This window comes from Rhopilema esculentum, chromosome 6, assembly GCF_057945365.1.
Source record: "Rhopilema esculentum isolate cy_ngs chromosome 6, ASM5794536v1, whole genome shotgun sequence".
In the NCBI taxonomy this organism is placed as follows: domain Eukaryota; kingdom Metazoa; phylum Cnidaria; class Scyphozoa; order Rhizostomeae; family Rhizostomatidae; genus Rhopilema; species Rhopilema esculentum.
The window spans coordinates 2,917,589-2,934,133 of NC_142820.1; the positions used below are offsets into that span (position 1 = coordinate 2,917,589).

A 16,545-nucleotide genomic window follows, 5' to 3' on the forward strand; every position below is an offset into this window, starting at 1 on the left:
ACTCCTTTGCATATCATAAGGCCAGTCTGTGAAATAGTTTTGATTTTACTATAAAATTGCCTCCATTGTTTAATGCCTTTCATTCAGGAGGGGAAAACTGTCAATATATTTTCTAGCGCAGTCAAAATACTTTTCTTTTTTCATTTGCCTGATCTTCTCTTTATTTTTGCATGAAGAAGCTACGGTTACAAGGTCTCTGAGTATTCCTGATTTTTCGCAGAAACTGATCTTGACAGAGCAGCTGCCTTTGCTGGCTAATGTGACCTTGGTCGTTTCTTCACATAGCAAAAGCTAAATTTCAATATCTCAGTTTCAGCTGAGCTTCTGTCCTATAATTCCTGTTCGAATAGGAGCTGGTGAAAGCGTTGCATAACATTTTCTTTATTTGGGTGCCCTAATGGGTAACAAGAACTTGATTTCCCACAAAGCAAAATGTTCTGCTCGCACTTTCCCATGCTGGTGATTCTGTTTTTCGTAATATGCACTCACATATGTACGAAGTATCTTAATATACCACACGTAAAAGTGCGCAATATAGCTCTTTGATGTGGTGCAGCTGATCAAAAGTATTCTGATGTGTAATTTATCGAAAAACAGACAAAAGCTTTCCACTAAATTAAATAAAACACTCATCTAAATGAGATTTCCTTTTACAAATTCTTGAATGAAAATTGGACATTCCCATTGTCCTGATGGAAAATATGCCCAATCCACCTGCCCAGAAAGGTGAAAGGATGGGCCGCTGTAAGTATAATATATAGTTCGTTTTATCAAGTAAAACATCGGAATATCAACACATGACTTGAAATTGGTTGATCGATGTTTTCGGATACAGATCGAAGCACCATTTGGTTTGTCTTGAGAAAGATATATCAACAAAGATTTTTGATGTCTATTAACCAATGTGTGTGTGAAACTGTACGTAACTGACAAGAAAAGATTGCCATAAGCAAAAAGATAAACGTTGTTGGAAAACAATGGAATGGAAACCATTATAATGCAAAACATACAGATATATTAACCCGTGCAAACTAGGACGTATTTGAAGTAAACACCTTTTTTGAAATTAAGGGGGTAATTAAGGGCCAACAAAAATCTTGAGGGACTGTGGCATCAATTTCTGCAGTAATTTTTCGGCAGTAGTAAAACCTTTAAAAAAAATGAAAAAATTCAATTGACGGGAAATGATTTCCTAATCAGATTGAGGTGAATTAAGGTGGCTATGTTAGATCAAACTCTGTTGGACTTTTCCAGCGACCTTCACATGCTGAATAAACCGACTGAGACCACGTTGTGCGAAGAAAAGATATTCGAGCCAAAAATGCCAAACATCAAAATTTTCGGAGGAAGTTCGCATCTGGAACTGGCCAAGTTGATAGCTGAAAGACTTGGCTTGGAACTCGGAAAGACAAAGTTGAAAAAGTTTTCCAACCACGAAACCAGGTGAGCTTTTCCAGAAAGCCTAGGCCTACCTAGATTCAGTCAAAAAAATTTTTTTGGACTGCCGCATGCAAATAAAACACATTCCTGTCCAAAGACCTTGAGGAAATAAAAACAGTTATTTTTCTGGACCAGATAAATTCAGTAGCTGTCTTTGAAAATCTAAAAGCAAGGCTTTAAATTGCAAAATTTGACTCTGCATTGTAACAACAAACTATAACTCGTGCAGTTACGGAAGTTTATAATAAATTTATTTTTGACTAGAGAAATTATTTTAGCCTTCAAGTTGCTGGAACAAGGAGTATTTTTTCATTGAAAAAATCCATTGACAATGATCTTATGTTCACCTAAACAACAAGATGCTTTGAAGCAAATCTGCGTTTATATTTGATCTTTTTATTTTACATCCATAAAATATAGAATTTTGAGAAACTAGAATTCAAAAACGATTGCTATTAAAACGACGAGAAAGTACAATTCAAACCTTTTCTGGAATACACATCCCTGCCTTATCACAAAGAGAAGTTGACATAATTGTGTTATCATGATCAAGCTTACGAGAGTGGTGGCCATCAAATTTGAATATCATCCTTGCAGAATTCTGAGACTTTACTGCTTTAGTTTAAAGCTTAAATTTTGGATTACTTTTGTGCATAAAACCAATGCTGCATTGACCAAAGGCCACACTGGCCACTGAGCCCAAGGACCCTAGCAGTAGAATGGTGAAAAACTTCCTGGCATTGGCAGATTTTTTCTGGATAGCATTTAGACACATGATCTATGACATATTAAATTTGTGGACATATTTCAGAGCCATCTGGAACAATCACAGGGCTCCATAATTATTAATTCAGCCATACATAAAGCTTCAATGCAAATTTAAGATAATTTAAGATTTCAGCATATTGATGAAGTGTAACCAAATACTTTGCCATTTGTTGAAAATATTTTTATAAGAGAATTAGTTAACAAGAAAAAGAAGCTGTTTTTACATCTATTAACTTTTCATTTAGGGCATCAATGCCCCTTCACTTGTCCCTTCAATTGTCATGCATTACCAGAAAATAAGTCATTTGGATACCCTAATGTCACACACCTGAAGTGTAGATGAGGAGGTTGTTTTAAAAAACTTGTACAATATTGTATTAATCATAATTAAGCAAAGATTATATTAATCTTAATCTCTTCCATATGGAGGCCTTTCCATTCTAACATTTTTTTGTGAACAAGCTTCTGGAATTTTTTGAGATTAAGGTTGATCACCTTAATGCTTCTCAGAATCTTACTTACCTCCTTTTGCACTACATCTAAACTTTTCCTTGGATAAAAAATTGATGCTTCAATGCTTGCCAAAAGTCTTAGAGCACTGGCATCAGTCTGCAAGCTCAAAATCAATCATCCCACTCTCCCCCATGGAACAATGTTGGTTTACTATAAAATGGGCTAGGATTTTAGGAATCACTTTCCTTTGCATTTCTTTTATGATACTTCTCTAAATTATCAATATTGTTCTAGGGGGAAGAGGGCAGAAGTAGTACTTTTTTCGGAAAAAGAATGAAAGATCTAAAATGCAACGCAAATTGCTGGGTGTTCCAAGTACTTTTGGCAGGTATTGTTGGTCTGTTTTGCTATGTATTTATCCTCTTCCTTGTGCCTGACATAATTTTAAATTTATTGATAATGTTTGGTTTTTTATCTAGTGTTGAAATTAGAGAATCAGTTCGTGGTGAAGATGTTTATATTATACAAAGTGGATGTGGAGATATAAATGACAATTTAATGGAGCTTTTAATCATGATAAATGCATGCAAGATTGCATCAGCTCAGCGTGTTACTGCAGTCATTCCCTGCTACCCATATGCAAGACAAGACAAGAAAGACAAGGTTTGATTAATTTTATTTCAATATTTATTTAATTCTTGTTGATTAAAGTTTGTGTTAAAGCAAACATTGTTCAGTTCTGTATCAGATTTTGTGGTGTATGCTTTTGTTTGAAGTAAACATTGTTCCATTATGTAAATGTTATCTGTGTACTTGTCAAATAAAGTTTTTGGAAAAATGCCTGTGTGTTGCCAACAACACCAATGGCATTGTCATTGTGTGATATAAGGTCTATTAAGATCCCAGAGGCTCTATCAGTTCTGAAGGTTGCAGAAGGGACTTAAAAGAGAGAGAGGGTTTTATAGAAAGTGGGTGGTTTCAAAAGTTGGAGAGAGAGATAATGCCTTTGCAGTTTGAATATCTTCATGGTTTTCAGGACTGAACTGGAAACCTAGTTGATCATTGGTCAATCAGGATATTTTTATTGATTTGCAAATTTTTAAAGGGCAAAGTTGTTCTAGGAGCACCTACTGCTTATTGTCAGTCTTGAAGGTTGCTAAAGAATTTAGGAGCAAAACTTGGACAAAAAAAGTTGATTTTGGAAATATTGTGCAAGAAGTTTACTTATCAGCTTCTAAATCCTTGCTTTTTCTGTCCTTCTTGTACAAACAGAGTGGAGGGGAGCTAGTTGGAGCTTCTATGGTAAGGAATTTTCACTTGTGTTGAATAAATCTTGTGAACAAGGCTAGACATCAAAAAGCTTACAATGCATCAAGGCACTTAAACCTAGAAGCTTTTGAAATATTTACAGTGTAAACAGATACAAAACCACATTTTGCACTTTTGCGTTGTGTTGATTCAAAATTGATATTATTAAGCTTGTAAAATATATTTCGGATATTTGCACAAAAGGATTCCAATGACCGTTTGATTTTGAAACCTTTTGTCCATAGATGATTTCAAACTTGCTTGGGGTTGTATTATGATTTGCAGGGTAGAATTATAAGGGGTAAAAAAAATTCCACTTCAGCTCTGTCATATTAGGTTTTGGGTATTCATGTGAATCTGACTTGTTTATTTTGGTCAAACTTATTAAAATAAGGAGGTTTATGATTGTTGTGAAGACCGGTGATATTTGCTCGAAAATCTTAATATTGTTAAAAATCTACGAGGTATGAGTGCAATGCAGTGTATGAGTTAGATAATTTAATGATAGACAAAGGTAACTCGCTCTTTCTTTTTGAGAGTTTTTTCAACATCATGGATTTTCTACTTGATCTTTCTATCTCACTGTTTGTGTCACTAGTTTCTTTAATTGGTAAGATAACAACTTTGAGTTTCCAAAAATTTGAATTTAAAAAATCACTTGTTGGATATATACTTCTATTTTTTTATAGAGTAGAGCACCAATTTCCGCAAAACTGGTTGCAAATATGCTGTCTGTATCTGGTGCTGACCACATTATAACAATGGACCTTCACGCTTCACAAATTCAGGTACTTGTGGATTGCCTTTTCCAATTTCAATGTGCGCATCAGTTTCAACCGTCTTCAGTTGAACCCTTGAAAAGAAAAATCATTCACAAATTGAAGTATATTTTTTAACTAATTTTAGGGCTTCTTTGATATACCAGTTGACAATCTGTATGCAGAACCAGCTGTGTTAAAGTGGATACGAGATAATATTGCAGAGTTACAGAAGTGTGTCATAGTTTCACCTGATGCAGGTGGTGCCAAAAGGTAACTGCATTAGAACCTTGCTAAGTGCATTAAATTTTCCCTACATTATGCTGAATATCCTCTGTCACAAGTTGTACCATTTGTAGAATGATATGCAGAAGGTAGACAAGGTTAAAAAGATATCAAACAGGCTTACCCTGCATCTATGAATAGTTGACCAATCAAAACAAAGCTTGCATTTGTTATCAGACATTCCATAGAAGTATTACCTTGAAAGTAGCACAATCCTGTGCCAATTGAAAATTATTTTGAATGCAAGAGTTATTTCTCCTAATTAACTTTGAAGAAATGAACATTCAGAATGTTATTAGACTTATTTTCATTTCTGACAATTACCATTCTTTTATTTTAGAGTAACATCAATAGCAGACCAGCTTAATGTTGACTTTGCTTTGATTCACAAAGAGGTTTGCAGTTAAATCTATATTCATTTTTCTCATTCAGATGAATTGTTATCGGAAAGGCTTCCTTGTGGAGGTTATCCAACCAGCAGAAATTCATTTCAGTAATGGAGTTGGTTTTTCAATGATTGTCTAGATTCTTTCTGTGTTTTGATCATTTCATGATCATCATATCTTGACAGTCTATTGACTGAGCTGATTTTTTATCAAGTGGTGTACCATGGAAACACTGACATCCACTTAGGGAGCCTTGCAAGGTACACAGTTGACTTTTCAACTTTTAAATGGTGATGTAGTTAACAGTTGCCTTGCAAGGTACATAGTTAACTCAACTTGGCAATTGATACTTTTGCTGTTTTCATCAAGCTTTTTATGAAAATGGTTTATCAACGGATTTTGCTCATTGTAAGGCACGGGCTTACCATTATTATAAGAATTCTTCTATATCCTATCTGTTTTGAAAAAACAACTCATTATTTTTAAAGTCTTTATGAACCGCAAAATTCTCAAAATTAAGGCTAAATTTTTCTTACTGGAAAATCTCTATTTTGATGTACAGTAATGTTTGAATTTTTTAGCGGAAGAAAGCAAATGAAGTGGCCAGTATGGTGCTAGTTGGCGATGTTCGTGATAAGGTAGCTGTTCTGGTAGATGATATGGCTGACACGTGTGGAACTATGATGCTGGCAATTAGCAAGTATGATCTTCTTGTTTACTCGAGTCTTTTACAAACACGTATATGTAATAATGAAAGGTTTCTACAGAGATTTTACTTGTATTGCCTTATCGCACAACTTTGCATAGAAAGACCATGGAAATCTTGTTCAATATATGGTTAGATGTGTAATTATTTGCATTTCATATAAGGAAGAAAACAGCTAACAAAGCCAAGAGCTCTAGTTTGTTGGGCTTTGTAAAGCATGTAGAATTTAGTAAATGTAATGTAAAATTTAGTAAAGCATGATTTCATAACAAAGATCATGTATGTAAATGATCGAATTTGTAAATTGTGAGAAAGACGAACGGTGGAATGAGTACATCTGATCATAGTTCAGCACAATTATGGAATAAAAACCCGTTGCATAAATTGAAGTTGCTTATTTCTTGTTATGCCCATACTTCCATAATAGCTCGTTCTGATTTGAGAAATGAGAAGTAAACTTTGTATTTGTTTAGTTTCTAAATGCAGCCAATTGAAAGGATTGCTTTCCTGGCAAATATTGCCACCATGGTTAATTTTTTCACAACCTCTATTCCTTTTATTGAAGTCTTTTCTTGTCATTAGTTTGTAAACTTACTTTTTAATGAAAACTCTTATTTATTTCTCTAACCTGTTATATACATTTGAACTAATATTTTATTAAACTGTCAGAAAATTTTTATTGTCACTATCATTGTTATTTAAATTTAAATCTACTATGTAATAAATATATAGTCAAAAAACTAATTGATTATGTTAGAGTATATAGATAAGGGGAATCTGCTAATTTACAGATTAAGAGAGGCTGGGGCGCTCAAAGTATATGCAGTGTGTACCCATGGCATCTTCTCGGGGCCAGCAGTCAGCAGAATAGCAGAGTCAGATGGCGAAGCTATTGTAGTGACGAACACTATCCCACAGGAAGAGAAAGCTAACAAGTGCAGCAAAATCAAGGTGATCTTACCTTATAATCCTACTAACTCATAACATTTGACGATGGCACGAAATAGCGGAACATAGGACACTAACACTAATCATAACCCCTAACTAATAATGGACATGGATTTTTTCCCATCAAAGCAGCTCCATTTGCTGGTCGTTACTGAGGCTCGAAACTATACTAGTCTCCTCAATTTTTTTTGGCTTTTTACAAATGAAATCGGTTTAAAGCTACTTTTTCAGCATTTATAGAACGGTGGAAACTTTCCTTCAATATTCAATTATATTGTGCCGAAGTGTTTATCGATTTTGCCTGTCAATTCTTCTGATTTCTGTTTTCTTATAAAATGAACATGTTGATTTTATTTTTGGCATGGGTATGCCTTTCTGCGTACACTTACTGGCATTCTGTTTATTGCTACTGTTAAGGCAACTGATCTCATCGAAAAGGACAACCTCACAACTTGCAGCAATGGCTTGTCTCCACAATATTGCACTGTTGTGATTAAATCTGTATTTTTCTTGGCAGTATAGCATAATTGCTTAAAGTGGCATTTTAAAACTTGATGCAATGTGGACAAAGTCTTATCCCGAAACAAACCTGGTCAGAATCTTTTCTTTTCAACGGGCAAGAGATCTAATTCAAGGCTTACCAAGTGTTTTTTCTATATTCCTGAAAACTGTCAAATATATTCTAGACAGTGAAAAAAAAATCTTTTGGCGTTTCTCGGAATTTTTCCTGAATTTTGTTCGAAGTTTCTCTTTCATGTAAACTATTTGTTATTTCTAGTCCTTTTTGTTTTCTAGGTGATTGACATTTCGCCGATACTTGCCGAAGCCATCCGCCGAACTCATAACGGGGAATCGGTGTCTTATCTATTTAGTAACGTCCCTCTATAAACCATGAATTCAGAAGAACAAACTCGTTACATTAGGACAGCTTTTCAATCCATTGCCATTTGTCACAATCTAAAGGTAGTGCCATAGGCCCATATGGTTGCAGCTTTAGTGTTTTGCAGCCCATGGACCATCCGAGTAGTTTTATTCCTCGAGGAGTTTAAAGTATAATTGTTGCAGTATGAAATACTTGCCATTCCTTGGAACATCCTGTGGCAAGGACACAGTTTTGTATAATGAACAGTTTCCGGTTAGAGTATTAGAAATCGCTACCCCCCCCCCTCCCCCCTCCTAACAATGTTTATTATAGAGGTTACTGTCACAATAATCTGAAAAGAGTTTATCACGCTTCTTAATGAAGCTTCTTAAATCATATTAAACAAGTTTGTTTGCAGGGAAAGAGAGGGGTACTAATAAAAATTCCCAAACATCTACTCAGGTGTACCAATGGTTTTAGCTAGCGCTTTGATTTGATAGTATTGCATCCGTAGTTTTTCGTTTTATAAACCATTGTAAAAAAGACATGCATTTTGTTCCCTTACTAAGGGTTCAGTTAAGCAATCACCAAACCTTTAAAGTCTTCAGTATAGTGTCAAGGTATGTTTTGTTTTGTCTTGTTTAAACAGTATTTATCCTGTCTGCGGTTTTTATTTGTTTTTGTTGTGTTTCTTGTAAAAAGGAAACTTTGAATATTCATTTAAGTGATAAAACGACATGTAGCGGGTTTTTTTTGTGATTTGCAAGACTCAGAATTTCGTGCTTTTAGAGAGTATACTCAAACAGAGGCTAGTAAAATGAAGGGTAGGTTGTACTTGAGTATTGATGTACTGGATTTGTGATGGTTTACCTTGGTTTACCTTGGTTTATTTTGGTTTTCATTGGTTTCCCAACTGCAAGTGAACATTGAGATATTATTCAACAATCTGATACGTTGGCTTGGATCATCTTACCTCTTGAATTATTTAAGTCCAAATCAATTGCCCCGTCATCTGGAAGATTTTGCTAACCCGTTTTTCCTGAATGAAGGGTAATGAAGGATATATCAGAATTCACCTGTCGATTTCATCTGACCAATCAAAAAGCGGCTTTTCACATATGCAAATCAGGCAACATGTCTTATTGGTCAGAGGAAACTCATCAAATATCGACTGACCAATCAAGCAACGAGTTGTGACAATCTGGATCAAATATGAAAAAGCGATTAAAAAGGCAATTTGAATATCGATGACGCTGTTATGACAATTATAGCTTTCTAATGCTACCTGATGACGCTTGAACCTGGTAATCTTCAGGTAAATCTTAACTTGATAACTGACAGCGTCCTCGGTTGATGGATTTGCGCGATAAATTAACGTTTCGATGTAATTAACAGCAGTTATGCCTATACTTAATAAAACCAGGTTTTAAAAATGTTTTGACAATTTTCACTGAAGCATCCAATTCTAGATATGATTTTAGATTTTACAAACTTTTTTTTCTATTTTGTTTGTCTTTAGGAACGATCTTAAGTTCGAAAACCTTCAAGGCAATCCAATTTTCCAACAATAAGTTCAGTTTATTAAGCCAGATATGAACCCAGCCAGGGATCCTTAAGGTTATTTTTGAATTCATGTATGGTTTCGGTTGACCGTCTGTGGGTTAAGCGTCAAGTTAACTGTAGAAATGAATTTTTCAAGCAGCAGGTTGTTTTGAATTTTCGATAAAGACATTATTTTTATTGTGGAAACCACCAATAGCCTGATTATTATCGCTTCTGCAAGTTAATTTTCACAAATTATTCAATAAAGTTGCAAGACTGTTAAAACACGCCGGGCCAGAGTTGCGAAAGGTTCTTTACTTTCTTTCAAACCTACAATTCAAGGTTTCAACTTTCCTCATTTTAACACAATGTTAAATACAACATGCAACAAAAGCTTCCTCACTGTTTTAGTTTTATAAGGTTTTTGCTTCTCTGGTCCGGGCAAGTCGTATTTTCGATTTTTGTTTCTATTTGAATTTTTTCCACAGCTACAAAGCAACATTGCATTAGGTTCGGCTCAACTAAGGTGAAATCTCGCACTTTTGTCTTTGCATTACAATACCACATTTAAAAAAATTTTCCTGTGGCCTTTTTTATTCACATCCAGCTAAAATAAATACTGCTTTTTGAGATCCAAAGACAAACGTACCGTTGGATTTCTGTTAAAGTTCGGTTGAAGAATTCGGTCGTGTAGCAGTTTGTTTTCAATGGAAAGTTTACCTCGAGATTTTACGCATCTTTTTCTTCAATATATCAGCGACTGTTTTGCATTTCACTTCTTCTATAGAACACTCGTGTTTTACTGTACAGCAATATTGCTTATAATTTCTACTACATTATTGCTGATAAACATAGTTTTGAACTAGACGTCCTGTGAAACATTGCTTATCGATTCATCTTGGCATTGATGATTTCTGATCTCTGCATTGAAGTTATCGTGCAACCAATGCTATCTGCAGATATCCTCTATATTATCATTAAAGCAGAAAATTTGAAAAATTTCCTGTGGCAGTGCAGAAACTGGCTGGCTGTTGCAGCTTTTGCTAATGGAGTCGTGTGTAAACTCTGTGCTTTTCGTTGCATTCAATGGAAGGCTGAGGCAATAATGCAGTGCGCTGGTTTTCTGGTTGTGACGGTGCAGCGAAAGAACAATCAGAAATATCCTTAACATCTGGCACTCTGGTTGAATCTAGACTTTGAGCAGTGCAACCTATGAACCTTCCAACATCAAACGAATGCAATGCAAATTAAGTCTAGATTTCCATCTGAGTAGCTGTTGGATTGAGATTATTGGGAAAGAAACGATATTCGAGCAGTCGAAGGCCAAATATAAATGGCAAGAATATTTTAATTCTTTGACAGGACAAGAGTTTGTCAGGGCATTGAGCTTAGAGATAAACAGGCGGAAAGTGACACCAATTTGTCGTGGATAGACGTACCAAGAGCAAGTACATTTGGACCTTTCAACAGCAGATGCCGAACAACAGACAAATAGAATTGTCCCAAAATTTCTCCCATTCTGCAGCCAAACCTTGTAGAAGGCATCTTAAAGTCAATGGACATAACTCTACAATGGACAGTGGAGGCAGCTCAATCAAGCACAAACATTGTTCTTAATCATATTATTATGATTGTTCAAAATCAGTTTAAAAAATATATAATTTACAAAAACCTCCATGCAATCTGTGGTTTTTCAGTAAAGTATTTAATGTTAAGAAATTTCATGAAGCTATATTGGAAAGAATTATTTGGATTAATACTGCTTAATATTTTCTGTTTCTAGCCATGTAATTAGCAAGAGAATTTTTACCAGCTAAATACAGTTAATCAGACGCAATAACAAAGAAGCCAAAATAGAAGCTTGAGAAGCATCAGCTCTTAGGTTTCATTGACATCACTAGTAATTGCCCTGGAATTAAAAACAGTTTTAGAATTCTGAATATAATTCTTTGTGTTCATCTCATTCTGTTTCTGAAATTTCGTTTACATCGCCCCAGACTTTGCATACTCAGCCAATTTTTTCACGAAGAAAATCTATATTTCTTCAATTGATTCCTCAACTAGTAGTATTCAATAATGGAAAACACCTTGTATTGTTTATCAAAGTTCCTTTGGAGATCCAGAATTATAATCCAGAAGTAAATCAGAATTATAAACTGCGTTCTTGCACAAACTGAGGAAACGAAAGGTATTGATTATAATGATTGTTCTGTTAATACCATTATTCGTTCGATTTTGATTTTTCTTCGGAAGACGGCATTTTTCACAAATACAAAGTGTTATGACTTTATTTTATCAATCAAAAAGATTTGTTAATATTTAATGATCAATGAGAAACAGAGAATTGTTTGAAAAGTTGTTGATACAAGTAAAAGCGTTTGAACAATTGAAGAAATCTGATGCCGAAAGCAAGAAAACAAAATATTTTGAGTTGAATTTGTCGTTAAGATCACATGATTACAGTAGCAAATTGTTAAGAATACAGTAGCAAATTGGCTAAAAAGAAAATAGAAATGTATGTGGAATACTGTAATGATAAGAAAGTTACATATATTCCTGGACTTTGTATCAATACCGCAGAATGAATAGAAGAAAATACATGAAACTTTATCTGAAATGTAGTAATTTTGCTTTCTTCACTTATAACATTCGTTTGAAAAGGAATAGTTCTTTCATTGCTTGTATGTTTAAAAAAGGCAAGAAAGCAAAGTTACCAGAATAACGTATGACACAAAATACACCAAGAGGTGCTTCAAAAGATTCCTTCAGTCTGACCACGGATTCCTTTCACATAAAGAATGCTCGTAACACAAGCATATTGAAAGCAGAAGATTCAATCAGGCAGATTAAAAGCTTTTTCAACGGTGATCAAATGAAATTTTATCAGAGACGATTTCACGAGAGGGTTTTTGATATCCTCATTTAGGTGTTAAGGTTGACGCTTTCGTTATTGTTTCAAGCCTGCATGTGCTGTTTTATGCCTTTAGGAATTATAAAGTAGTGGGAGTTATGAAGTTTGGGTATTTGCATGAAAGCTTTGTTCCTTGATTCAGTTGAATGTATTCAAGTGCTTTGGGTAGTGTTTTTGGTTGGAATGCTCTTGCCACGCTGTTCTCTTCTCAAGTTTTGGTGGAGGCATGGTCAAGCAACAGAATCGGAGTCCAAATACTGAGAACAATTCACCTCCTTTTTTCGTTATTGCTGATATAGTTATGCTTGTCAAGTATACAATGTCTGGTACGTCTTCAATTTGTGATAACTCAGAATCCAGGTATGAGTTTGAATTTTCAATTTTGCTAGCCAAGCATCGAGTTCTTCGAATCAATTTATTGAGAACTGGTCATTTGATAGCAATAGCTCCCCTTCTGCCTAAACGGTTTCGTAGTATTGCCAAAAGACGAGTTAAGCGTGACCTTGCCACTATTAATGACGCAGAGCTGCTGACAAAACGATGAATCGATAGGTATGAGTACCTCAGTGCCGTTTACCCAGTACGTTTACCTGGTGGTATTAGAAAATGCCTGGTCTTGAAAGTGCTCGAAAATGCGTGTCCAAAGCTTGGTGTCCTTGCAGTTCAGTTTTATTCAATGCATGTACGGCTTTCAGCGTTCCCATTGCTCTCCAAATAATTTGTGTTACCTCGTGCGTGCTCTTCCCCGATTTCAGTTCGCACTATAACTGCCTAAAGTTCAACATTTTGTCTGTAAAGATTTCCTTGAATGGCAGTTTTACGCTTCCTTAATTACGCCACACCGCCTTTAATTTTGCCAAGCAACTTGTTAGAGTTACTATCAAGCATTTTCATGACTCGTTTTCATCTTTTGCCCTTCAGTAGTTGGTTTTCTTTCAATTATTCGTCATAATTTATCTTAGACCGAACATTTGTTTAATATTTAGAAACTACAAGAAATGGTAACATTTTGACACAATGTGAGGTATAATATCAGTCGTATGTGACAAGACATGCTTTGATTTAGCGCGCTTTTGATTGGTTGCTATGAAGCAACACGATGTAATCGGCAATAATATTAGAGAAGGATTCACTTATGGATGAGTTTTAGGCTTCCTTTTCTGTAGTCACTAGCAAATCGAGATTTTATTGCTAAATCGTTAATGATATCATTCATAGCATTGTGCCAGGTAAATGGCGACTTCAGGTGGATTTATTGTTATTGAGAAAGCTGCTTTTATTCAAACTTGAAAAAATGCTACTGTTTCGAAGGCCAAAACATAGGCCCTCGAGGCTTTTAGAATAAGGCCAAAACATAGGCCCTCGAGGCTTAGCTAGACATCGATAAATTCGCGCGTACGTCTCTAATTTGTTGAGTTGTGTGTGTTCACCTCTCCATTCAAATCATCCAGAGCAGGGCTAAACTGGTCGAATGGGCATAGTTTACTTTATTTCAATTTGTTTCCGAAGTTGTTCCAAATATTTTTGTTACTTTTGATGATGCTAGCAGCTCGGGCTCTGGTACATTTCATAATAATGAACTGCTTGCTGGTGATTGGCCTGATCATAACAAATTGTTTAGCACTGCAGCCAATAAGATGAAGCCAATCGCTCTTGCTGCATTAATAGGGACTTCAATTGGAAAATTTGGTTGTTCCGTTGTAATATGTAAAAGAAGAGTTTCATTTGTATACGAAGGGTTGTCACCTGGCCTACTTTTTCAGAGAACTCTTTATTGCCACAATAAGTCTGAATTTTCCTTCATACGTTCTCAAACTGGTTTTAAACATATCTATGCTTACGAGTTTTCACGTCTCAAGCGTCAGGAGTTTCTGAAAACAGCAATTGAATCGATGCACAAATGGAGTGTTTTTCTTTGCTTATCTGCTTCAAGTACCTTCAAGGCTGAATTTTTTATCCTCAAAGTGTTCGTATGCTTCGTTTCGTGACTGAAAATAACATTTAAATTGGAATGTTTCTTAATCATCAACATAATTGATTTGCACAGTCAGTCAGTTTTGAAAGTCACACTCAATAAATTTGTTGCCTAAACAACGACGTTCGTGCATTTCGATCCCAGTTTTAAAAAGTTTGAATGTCATTAAAAGATAGTAATAGTGTAGAGTTAGATTAACAGAAACGTGGCAAAGAGAGTTTGTATCCATGGTATTAAATGAGAAGCACAAACCACAATCGAAATCTAAGTATCTTTGCAGAGCCACGCAGCTACATTTGGAAAATCGTTTGTTAGTTGTGCGCTATCTAGAAAGCCTTTATAAAGACCTTTAATCGTAGACACTGATTAATTCACCAGGAGTGGCTCGAAGTTCGAGATGAAAATTATGATATAAAGATAGGTTTCTTTAAATTCCAGAACATTTATGTATGATAAATTTAAATCTAAGTATATCAGTATTGATTCCGTTTGATAAAGAATCGCGTCTGTTAACTAAGTGCACCTTACTTAATCATTTGAAGCTGTTTGAGCAAATGTATTATTATTTATTGTTCTGCAAAAGCCTGCTCTGCGTTAGAAAACTGCCAGGGGCGGCTTGGATCTCATATAGAAAAGTCAAAGGGGGCTTTAGCTCGAGCCCCATTGTAGGCGGTGCCTATGCCTTAGATGTTGTTATAAATATTGCACGCTGAGTATTCTTATATGTATTGCATCCTCGATATTACGAGGTTCTTTCTCCTTCTGTAAAATAAAAGACTGTACAGGCATATACTAGATGGGAACGTACCTAGAAAAGTCGTCCTTTGAACAAGTAGGAAAGGACATCACAAATGCAAGTAACAAAAAAGTATTCCGACGAGATCAACTCAATGTAATATACCAAGAAAGTTGTATGTATTTGAAGTTGTTCTCGATGTTGGTGTAAAGAAAAGAAAGATTCTAAGCTGCTGCTCCGAGTCTCAAGCTTACTGCAATTATCAGGCAACTGTATGTAAAATTGCATAAATACATTGGCGTACGGGATGGGGGGTTGGGAGGGGCTCAGCCCCCTAGATTCGGACAGCAGATTTACTCGAACAAAAATCGGGAAAAAGCCTGCTGCAAAGACAGAAAGACTACTTTTAAAACATGTTTATAAACCTCCGAGGTTAAAAAATAAAGTGGCCATGATCGTGATTGCATTTGGAAGTAGATAAGATAAGAAAGTGTAATTTAAATAATAATTCTAAAGGAAACGAGAAAATCTTTTAACAAATTATAGATGTTATCCTTTTCTGCATTTGTATTTCCAAAATCCTGATACTGGACAGAATTTCCCAGCAGTTTATCATCGTGTAAATGTTAAACATTTTGTTAATGATAGGACTTCGATGCTAAGACTTTGCCAATGAGTCGTCAAAACGACTACAAGCTTTTGCCGGTGAATGTTCTACAACCCAACGTCACTTGAGTCATACTAAAGAATAAATTGTTTCTACGGTGTAATGGATAAGGTCTTGGGAGAAATCTATACGCGATTGGGTGTCAATGACCAGAACATTTTGTGAGTGCTTTAGTGGATGTATGCGTGAATGCTAAGCATCAGAGGTTTCTTCCTTCTACAAAATTGATTCGGACCTTCTAGAAATGTAACAGAAACTGTTCAATAATCACAATAACAAACATCTTATTCTAACAGAAAACGTGCGTGAAGTGCTGAAAATCATGCATGATGACAATGTTTCGGATTTAGGTCTCCATTTCGCTGAAGTGATGCAGATTCTGACCACTATGCCAGCAGCATCATGTTCAGCAGAACGACCATTCAGCTCACTGCTGAGGCGCATAAAAACCTATCGTCGTAACACCAAGGGACTCGAGAATGTCGCTCTTATCAATATCGAACGCCATGTTCAAATGTGGTTCTGATAAAAGATATCAATAAAATAATTGATATATTTGGTCCTTGGAAGCGATTCGTATTTCTTTTAATGAAAAATTGAAAACTATTTATTAACGTTGTAATTTATCTTTGAAAGTTGAGATGAAAATGCTCATTATCTAACCTCCTTTTTGACTAATATTAGAAGCTTGGATGCATTAGAGTATTCTCGGTAAAAATGTGGACATTTGCATTTTTTTCGGGCAAAAAATTTCAAGCACTCCCCCCCCCCCCCCCCACTATCTGAACTCATCCCGTACG

General features: G+C 35.4%; 2 protein-coding genes across 3 annotated transcripts in view; both read left to right on the forward strand.

Annotated features, from left to right (window-relative positions):
- Window positions 1-1,150: 1,150 nt before the first annotated feature.
- Window positions 1,151-8,652, forward strand: LOC135686686 (ribose-phosphate pyrophosphokinase 2). Of its 2 annotated transcripts, XM_065202974.2 has the most exons (9): window positions 1,151-1,443; window positions 3,141-3,324; window positions 3,934-3,963; window positions 4,659-4,757; window positions 4,876-5,000; window positions 5,353-5,407; window positions 5,980-6,098; window positions 6,896-7,055; window positions 7,848-8,652. In XM_065202974.2, exons 1-9 carry the CDS (start codon window positions 1,223-1,225, stop codon window positions 7,938-7,940), a joined length of 1,086 nt encoding a protein of 361 aa, XP_065059046.2. In that variant the 5' UTR covers window positions 1,151-1,222; the 3' UTR covers window positions 7,941-8,652. The 2 variants fall into 2 exon arrangements, with proteins under 2 accessions (XP_065059046.2, XP_065059047.2); XM_065202975.2 differs by lacking the exon at window positions 3,934-3,963 and having other exon boundaries at window positions 1,170-1,443.
- Window positions 8,653-12,596: 3,944 nt separating this feature from the next.
- The window catches only part of LOC135686685 (voltage-gated inwardly rectifying potassium channel KCNH6), a 37,346-nt gene continuing 33,397 nt past the window's right edge, over window positions 12,597-16,545 (forward strand). Inside the window, exon 1 of the mRNA XM_065202970.2 lies at window positions 12,597-12,727. The gene's annotated coding sequence lies outside the window, so the exon portion shown is untranslated. The remainder of the gene's footprint in view (window positions 12,728-16,545) is intronic.

What these genes read in the sequence shown, in the direction of transcription:
- LOC135686686 (XM_065202974.2), top strand. Translation starts at nt 1,223, where the DNA reads ATGTTAGATCAAACTCTGTTGGACTTTTCCAGCGACCTTCACATGCTG. An exon ending in GACAAGACAAGAAAGACAAG is followed by an intron (nt 3,325 to 3,933) that starts GTTTGATTAATT and finishes TTGTACAAACAG; the next exon opens with AGTGGAGGGGAGCTAGTTGG. An exon ending in TTCACGCTTCACAAATTCAG is followed by an intron (nt 4,758 to 4,875) that starts GTACTTGTGGAT and finishes AACTAATTTTAG; the next exon opens with GGCTTCTTTGATATACCAGT.